Source organism: Nansenia antarctica, assembly GCF_963989245.1.
Source record: "Nansenia antarctica genome assembly, chromosome: 2".
NCBI lineage: Eukaryota > Metazoa > Chordata > Actinopteri > Argentiniformes > Microstomatidae > Nansenia > Nansenia antarctica.
In genome coordinates this window covers 70,634,071-70,643,284 of record NC_137675.1, presented here as the reverse complement: position 1 = coordinate 70,643,284, position 9,214 = coordinate 70,634,071, and the positions used below count along the sequence as shown (strand labels likewise).

Genomic DNA, 9,214 nt, shown 5'->3' with positions numbered 1-9,214 from the left:
TTGATGTTGATCAGAAATGATAGTATATTCGTGTGCAGTAGATGTTCCAGTTTATTTTTAATGGCTCTGGGAATCAACCAGGCCTATCTTTAGGGCGATGATAGTGGATTTAATAACATCCACAGCCCCGTCAGAAGGAGACAACAACCGCCATTGTGGCTCCTGTAAGTTCTGCCACACTCCTCACCCTATCATTCTAACCGGAAGACTGAAACGCTGTCACTCTTCATCGTATCTCAGCAACAGCCAATCCTAAGAGTCGCTCCGCCCTTGGCCCGCTACAGTGTTTCTACTTTCACCTGTGAAAGTAGAAACACTGTAGCGGGCTATCTAGCTTCCAAACTACTATTCATTGCAATCATTTGGAAAGAACAACACAATAACATTGGAGACAATAAACGATACACTGAGTCTACATATTTTCTTAATGTCATTGTGAGGTGAAATAGCAGGGTGTTCATACACCCATCAACAAGTGCAGGCACAATCTGGATATGTCTGAAAGCAAACTGCACCAACAACTCCTCAACAGTGGCGATACATTGGAGAAAAAAAACATAAAACACTCACTAACCTACAACTGGCGTTATTTGGGTTCAGATTAAATTACATTCTTTGTCCCATTCTTCAAGTTAATGAGACAATAAAACCCATTGAATGAATTTATTCAGTTATGTTAATTTCAAGCTGCTCAGTGAGAAAACCTTACCCCATAAAATATTAATTTCATAGTAAAGATCACATACACAATGGGCCGGTTTCACAGACAAGGCTTAAGCCTAGTCCTGGGGGGTATACCATCGACGTTGCTAAAGGAAAATTCTGGCTTATTTTGATACGTCTCGCGAGACTTTTTTATATAAATGTCGCGGGATTTATCAAAATAAACCAGGATTGTCCTTAATCGACGTTGATGGAATACCACCCCTGGAGTAAATCACACTGAAGATGCTTTTCAGTCTCGGATTAGTCTTAAATCTTAAACCTTTATATAAACCCTCTATTGAAAATGAGAATTTGTTCTCAACTGATTTTATCTGGTTAAATAAAGGTACACAAATAAAAAATACTTGTCTGTGAAACCGGCCCAAAAAGTGTCTGCCGCCTACTAGTTGAAAGCAGGTAGACATTGATGACTACTTACGGTGCCAAACACTGGATATCTAGCAATTCACCATAATGTGGTAATATGATAAGCTTCTGAACAAAATAGGAAGCCACATACACAAGTGGTGGTATTACATTATGTGCAACTGCAGCATCAACTGGTCACCATCAAGCTCAGTCGACTACATGACATGAGCTCGTTTAATTAGACTACATCTGATCTGAAATTACATATGGGTGTTGTCAAAGAAGATACTTTTTTGTATCTCGAAAGGTTCTGACAGTTACAGTATGCTGGTACAACTCGTTCAAAGTTAAGCTAGCTACTACCTCCATCCATAATTTAACAGTCAACCTAGCTTGTCCGTGTCCCAGTTCTATGACGTATGTGAATGCGACATGGAAAAAATACATATAAAAGTAATTGTATCTCCGTAGTAACGATAGCATGTGATATTGTTCATTTGAACCACGAATATCGACATCACAAATCGAGAAAGGGATTCTAACATCTCAGTAGCGCGGATATTTGGCAAAGCACTCGTCACTTTGTTTACATGCATGTTTTTCCCGCTATAATGACGTACAGTGACAAGGCTCGCATGTGCATTTTGATTGGTTTATTGTGCGCTGGAGGCGGAGACTTATAAGCGGAAGTACTGTTTCCCCAAACAGCAACAACAAAAGTTATAATGTATACATTCTTGAATTGAATTGATATTTTCAGAATGAACCACATAATCTGGTGTCCGGTTAATGTCATTATGTGTCATTGGCCAGGCCTACATATAGGCCTATGAGTTTCATAATTGAATTTATTGTCACTCAAGAAATTATGACAATTTAGGCAACATTATTCTTATCCTAGGCATACACACGTAGATTATTTGTGTTGAATGAGGGAATAATATATTGTATGAAAGACAACAATCTAAGGACAAATAAAACACAAACAGTAATACATTCATCCTATATGGTCTTGTCCAAAATTATAGGCCTCACTTATGGCAACCATTTATTAGGACTAGTGCGAAAGTATAAGCATTATTTAGGCTTGAGTGCCTTGAGCATATTTCTCACAGCAATTGTGTAGGCCTATGATACATGTTGAGATCATAGAGTTGCCTAATAATCAGACAGCTATTCTTCTTTGAAGTGGATGATTGGCATTAGCAACTTATCCACTGTAGCCTAAAATGTGTAGTTTGTCCATATTAACAACATCATTTATCCACAAAGGGTTCGTGTTAAAAGATTGCAGTGTTCACAGATAAGGAGGGACGGAGGAGGGGAGGGAACGAGTGAGCAGATAAGTGTTGTGGTTTGTTGTAGGTCAGTAATCGAAAGGTAGCATGTTGTGTTCGGCTACAGTGGAACTCTCCGAATAATACAATGAAATACGCCGTCGCAGCTGCCGAGACAACGGTAGCATGGTAGTTATAGACGGGGGTTCGTCGAGCACCGAGATTCACACGTTGCATAGCTTTTAACACCGAATTCGTTATCCCCCTGATCGAGTCGGGAAAACAACCGTTCGAGATGGGGAAGGAGGTAAACGGTGTTTCACGGAGCCGGTTTGAGGTGAGTCTCTAATGACAGTTGACATAAGGGTTTATTGGAATGAAGTTGGTCATTCATTTTGATAGGTGTTTTGTGGTTGTGGTAAAAACTGCGTTCATGTTTGCGCACCAATGCAGCTTCCGCAGTCAATGTTTGGATTAGGTCAAATAAGCTGTTGTTTTCAAGTAACGACAGTATCTATGTTGTCGTTCAAACGCAAAAGTTCCTATTCTTAATGAAGAGTGGAACGTCAAATTGGTGTTTGTCAAGAGAGTAGATTTGAGCTGGTAAAAATGTGGAACACGTTAGCCTATTACTAGTTTTCTCTTTGTGCCGTCAAAACAAAGACAATCGCGTAAAGACAGCCTTTTATACGTATTCTGAAACGTTCGCAAACATTTTAATCGTTTTACTCCAATAAAATAGTAGGATGTACACAAATTGGGCCTCCGAATCCCTGTGAACGAATGATTGCACGCAGTTGAAGATTGGATTGTTGCCTTTGATCAGGGGACTGTTGTGAACGTTCATGGCCGCTGCGGCTGCGGGGGCCTCGGGTTGACTCTGCTACAGATGGGCCATTAGCTTGGCCACGGCTCGGCTACCAAATGTCCCAACCTCGACATCCCGATGCCTAACAACGTTAATAATATGTATTCAAATACTGTGTTTGATGTTGCGTCAAGGTTTAGGCTATACCCGACAACTAGAGATTCTTATTCAATGTCAGGCAAAGTTTGCGTCGCTTTTCGCAACGATGAAGAAAATGCACCAAATGTGAAATGTGGCTCTGTGATGTCTCAACAAATGCCATGTATGTTCACATGGCCGTGACATTGGCGAGCCTGCCCTGAGCACTCTGTGTTGTTTAATCCCCAGCTAGGCGGCGTGGGATTTGTGTGGTTTTATTTATTTTTAACGGTGCAACAGCTGACGACTCAAAAGATTCAGGCCATACCTTCTGGCCCGACAGCTGCGGCAGATACGTGATCTGTAGTTTATTAGCCAATAACAATGGGCTACAACGGTCTGTAAAGTAGATTTGCAATTTAGTTGCATAATTGTAACGGCCCTATTTGTGTATGTATCTTTTTTTTTCAATGAACCAAAACATAGAAGTAGCCGTTGATGAATGTCCTCTTCATCTTGGGTCAAGCTATCCAAAGGGATGAGGGAGGGAGGGATGATGATGTCCTCAGGTCCAATCAATCAATTGTAGCTTGTGAGTGAGGGCAAGGCACACCAACAAAACAGTGGACATTACAAACCTGAACAGTTTTCTTAGATAGGGAATGGATGCCCCACACCACTGAGGGGAAAAAGCCTAACAACAACAACAACAACAACAACAGGGAAAACATATGTTATGCCCCAGACCATGCACATCTGGTTCTTTTGGAAATGGCCCTGGATTATTTGACCAGTCAGTTGAGTAGGCCCTACTTCTCCGAAAGGCGAGCTGGCGAGCAGAGTGAGTTTGCCCCAAATCCAAACACAAAATGCCCTCACCGTCCTGCTTCCTCAAATGATACATGTCTGCTGGCAGGCAGCCCCTGCATCGACAGCTGTGCGTGTGTGTGTGTGTGTGTGTGTGTGTGTTATCTATTTGGACCTATTGGATTGTGTAGTAAATCCACAGACAAGGAGTAATAAGTAATCCCTCAAAATAGAGATATTATGCTTCCTAGGGAGATCAGACTAGTATCAGCTGAGTTTTGTGTTGATTTTGTCACAGAATTTAGAAGTAGAACGTTGCTTCTCCCTTTATTATATACATTTTGTATATTAATACATGCCAGCTTACAGTACAAGTCTTTCCCATATTTACCATGTTTTACAGTGATTTTACCGCAACCCTGCAGACTTTTTCCCATAAAACAAATGTTAAGGTCATTTTGGGATGTTTTTCATTCTTTAGGGTTAGGGTCGAGAGACAGGAAAGTAAGGAAGAGGGGGTCAGCAGGGCATGGGCTCGATTCGACCCTTCCCCAAAGCTTTGACATTGAACCTATCTCAAACGAAGAGATTGTGATCCTTTATCATTGGTTATATGCTATAGCTGCCCTTGAGGGAGATGGCTGAATAGTGGAATCCTGGCCATGCTTTGACAATGCCAGAAGATGTTAACATTGTGTTTTCCTCCTCCCAGATGTTCTCAAACAGTGACGAGGCAGTCATCAACAAGAAACTGCCTAAGGAGCTGTTGCTACGGTGAGTGATTGGTTTTCCACTCTTAGCTCACCCATGACCTTACCCACTCAAACACTACCTTGCCTCCCCCAAACCCACTGCCCCAATACCAGTACCTCACCTGCACACAAACCTAATTCACCTATTCTGCAAAAGAACAGCAACTGACATGAGGGATGGTGACATGCCACTTGAGCAGTCAGCCTAGAGACACCGGGTCACTGTAGTACTAGAGTGGTAGTGATCTGGTCAACATTACCAACCAACCACCATCTGCTACCTTCCCTCATGCCCCGCACCCCTGTTGCCCTCCCCCAATGCAAAAACTGTAATTAAACACAGATGCAGTGGGCTGTAAAACATTCAAATCGATTAAGAAAAAAAAAAAAGAGAAGCGAATCAGAAGCCCCTGAGCAAACAGAAAATGGAGGCCATAACTCAAGCCTGGGCCTTGCCAGTGTAGCTGCCTGGGCTGCGGGTGCTGACAGTGCGTTGCCTGGCCAGGTGCGCTAGTCTGATTTACTGGTGCTTTTGGGGCAGACTGTCTTTAGCCTATTGCAATGCTACTGTATACTCATTATTGCATTGGAGCTGCAGTGTGGTATATCTGAATCCATCACAAACTGTATATACTCACGAAGGAGATGACAGTAAGCGGTGCATCTGTATCACATATCGACCCCTCCCCCCCCCCTTCGTTGCTTAAATAAAAAATGTGTTTACTTATCACATTAACACATAAACACAACAACTGCAGTGTCAACTGTAGAAATTCTGTGTAAACATTCACACCACAGTGTCACACCTTAGTTGTGCAGAAAGCTACGTGCATAGGAAACAAGGGTTCTGAAAATAGAGGGCTCTGGTTTTGGGTAACGGGTTCTGAACCATCCCTGTCTGTCTTCCAGAATCTTCTCCTTTCTGGATGTGGTGACACTCTGTCGCTGTGCCCAGGTCTCACGGGTAAGTCTGTGTTCATGAGGTTTGTGTGCTTCTGCCATTATACTGGCTATGTGTGTCTTGGTTGTATGTTTTAACAGAACTGTGAAACTGTTCAACTTGAACTTCTGACCTTTCTCTCTCAGTCCTGGAACGTTCTCGCCCTTGACGGCAGTAATTGGCAACGGATCGACCTCTTCGACTTTCAGAGAGACATCGAGGTCAGAAAGTCTCACATCTTCCTTCTTCTCCACCTCTCAACCCTCTACTTTCCTCCTTACCTGCCCATCTAATCTTACCTTTTTATTCTTTCTCCCTTTTTATAAACTAATTGGACATCCATTACTGTAGCCGTTGCTATGCATGCTACATTTTCAACTACATTTTCAACATTATATTGACATTTCGGCCTCATTCCATGTGATAAGCTGTCACTCAGTCCAAGACCACCAATTGGTTGTGCTCCAAAGTGTGTATTGACGTGGTGTGTCTGCAATAATGGATTCTATGTATGTCCTCACAGCTATTGACATTGTCACGTTTAAAGATCTCCCAGTGTGTTGGTGGTGTCTGCTATTTCTTTACATGGTTTAAAGTGAGAAAAGTATTATTGTTGAACATGAATGTGTGAAGATTTAATGGTGAATGTAGTATGTACAGTATGTTTTTTTTTGTGTGTGTGTATGTGTCTGTGTATGTGTCTGTGTGTGTGGAATGTGTTGATAAGGGTGTGTTTGTGTTTTGCAGGGCCGAGTTGTGGAGAACATCTCAAAGCGATGTGGGGGTTTCCTGAGGAAACTGAGTCTGAGGGGTTGCCTGGGGGTCGGGGACAGCGCTCTGAGGTGAGGACAGTTTGGGGAACTGGTCTTCCTGGGGGCTCTGGTCTTACTGGGGCCTCTGGTCTTACTGGAGGCTCTGGTCTTACTGGAGGCTCTGGTCTTACTGCTCTGGTCTTACAGCTCTCGTCTTACTGGGGGCTCTGGTCTTACAGCTCTCGTCTTACTGGGGGCTCTGGTCTTACAGCTCTGGTCTTACTGGGGGCTCTGGTCTTCCTGGGGGAACTGGTCTTACAGCTCTCGTCTTACTGGGGGCTCTGGTCTTACAGCTCTGGTCTTACTGGAGGCTCTGGTCTTACTGGGGGCTCTGGTCTTACAGCTCTGGTCTTACTGGGGGCTCTGGTCTTACTGGGGGCTCTGGTCTTCCTGGAGGCTCTGGTCTTACTGGAGGCTCTGGTCTTCCTGGAGGCTCTGGTCTTACTGGGGGCTCTGGTCTTACTGGGGGCTCTGGTCTTACTGGGGCCTCTGGTCTTACTGGAGGGCTCTGGTCTTACTGGAGGCTCTGGTCTTACTGGGGCCTCTGGTCTTACTGGAGGGCTCTGGTCTTACAGCTCTGGTCTTACTGGAGGCTCTGGTCTTACTGGGGGCTCTGGTCTTCCTGGGGGCTCTGGTCTTACTGGAGGCTCTGGTCTTACTGGAGGCTCTGGTCTTACTGGAGGCTCTGGTCTTACTGGGGGCTCTGGTCTTCCTGGAGGCTCTGGTCTTACTGGAGGCTCTGGTCTTACTGGGGGCTCTGGTCTTCCTGGGGGCTCTGGTCTTCCTGGGGGCTCTGGTCTTACTGGGGCCTCTGGTCTTACTGGAGGCTCTGGTCTTACTGGGGGCTCTGGTCTTCCTGGGGGCTCTGGTCTTACTGGAGGCTCTGGGATGTGCCCTGGAGAGGGGGAGGCCATGTAAATACACTCAGTTGCAAAAGTGTGTTTGTGATTCTATCTTATTTTTCTCTGACAGAACTTTCTCACAGAACTGCAGGAATATTGAGCTGCTTAGTCTGAATGGCTGCACCAAGATCACTGATAGGTGTGTATATATGAACGTATTTATGCCGTAGTATGTGTTTGTCTGTCTGTGATTATTCTAATGCCAAGGCCTTGTCTACATATCTGTCTATCCTTCTCTCCCCTAGCACATGTAATAGCCTCAGTAAGTTCTGTCCCAAGCTCAAGCACCTGGACCTTGCCTCCTGTACCTCAATCACCAACCTGTCACTCAAAGCACTTAGGTGAGTGTGTCTCATTCTACGTGATCATGCAATGACTATACAAACACAAACTCACTTTCTCTGAATCATGTTGTCTCTCTCTCTCTCTCTCTCTCTCTCCCTCTCTCTCTCCCTCTCTCTCTCCCTCACTCACACACACGTGATGCACACGCACACACAAGCACAAGCAAGCCCTCTCACCTGGACCTGATGGCTGCTTCTGTAGAGCAAGTGTAGTGCAGATGTGATGAGGTTAGTATCCAACTGGCTAATCTCTTCACCTTCCCCCACCCTGCCTCTCACAGTGAGGGCTGTCCTCTACTGGAGCAGCTCAACATCTCATGGTGTGACCAGGTGACTAAGGATGGGATCCAGGCCCTGGTACGATGCTGCCCTGGACTCAAAGGCCTTTTCCTCAAGGGCTGCACACAGGTATGGGGAGAGGGGTGACAGGATGATAGAAGGATGAGGTCTGATGATTGGATGGCAGTCAGGAGATGGGTTGTACCTAATTGGCTAACGGCTACTTTAAACCCGGGGGGGGGGGGCGGGTAGATCATAGGCGGGGGTTACCTTGGTGCACTTGTAATTGGATTTCAAATGACATCCCTGTCCCTGTCTCAAGTCTTTTACTCTCTCCCTGTCTCAAGTCTTTTACTCTCTCCTCTCTGTCTCGTAGGCTGCATTTACGCCCCAGGTCGTAATGCCTAGTTCCGATTTAGTGCCTGTATCAGATTTTTTGGAATGCCTGCTTACATCTACTTTTTAAAATGACGGACCACTTGAAACGTCCCGCATGCGTACATGCTTTGGTTAACGAAAACGAAAGTAAACAGACAGCCGGCACTTGCAATGGAGGCAAACGAGACAGAAATTATAATCCCTTTTATATATTTTAGAATATAAAGCCATTGCTTTATAAGTATGTTTTGAGGTCCGCAAAATATTGTGCGCATTTTAAGGTGGAGAACAAAGAGGACTTAACTGTTGAAATGTGTGAAACTCAGGTCAAACTTCATTTGATTGTCGTATTTTCAATGACGTGCAAATCGGAATTGAGAGTTATATGCGACCTGCCTGGTTAGATCACAGTCGATATGACACACATCCGATTCATATCTGATTGAGGCCGGCATGAGATTGAGGCCTGAATCGGATCTGAGAATATCAGATTCAGTGTGCTTTTTTTACTGGTTACACTGTACTGGTACATATCCGATATCCGATGTGAGCAAACATTTTGAATTGTGTCACTTCTACCTGGCGGTGTAAACACACCCTTACTTTCTTCTTTCTCTCTCCACCCGTTCTGCAGTTGGAGGATGAGGCGCTAAAGCACATTGGGGCTCATTGTCCAGAGCTGGTCACCCTCAACTTGCAGACG

The 9,214-nt window shown here is 44.6% G+C and overlaps 1 protein-coding gene across 2 annotated transcripts in view; it reads left to right on the top strand.

The window, feature by feature from the left end:
• The first annotated feature begins 2,565 nt into the window (after nt 1-2,565).
• fbxl20 (F-box and leucine-rich repeat protein 20) overlaps nt 2,566-9,214 on the top strand; it is a 9,956-nt gene continuing 3,307 nt past the window's right edge. The window contains exons 1-9 of one of the 2 annotated variants that reach the window (XM_080523951.1): nt 2,566-2,688; nt 4,817-4,878; nt 5,766-5,820; nt 5,943-6,017; nt 6,544-6,638; nt 7,581-7,649; nt 7,756-7,851; nt 8,136-8,262; nt 9,146-9,214. The exon at nt 9,146-9,214 is cut by the window's right edge and continues 6 nt beyond it. In XM_080523951.1, the coding sequence (XP_080380077.1) occupies nt 2,647-2,688; nt 4,817-4,878; nt 5,766-5,820; nt 5,943-6,017; nt 6,544-6,638; nt 7,581-7,649; nt 7,756-7,851; nt 8,136-8,262; nt 9,146-9,214 (690 nt within the window). In that variant the 5' untranslated portion in view covers nt 2,566-2,646. The remainder of the gene's footprint in view (nt 2,689-4,816; nt 4,879-5,765; nt 5,821-5,942; nt 6,018-6,543; nt 6,639-7,580; nt 7,650-7,755; nt 7,852-8,135; nt 8,263-9,145) is intronic. The other variant, XM_080523952.1, reaches the window with a different exon arrangement.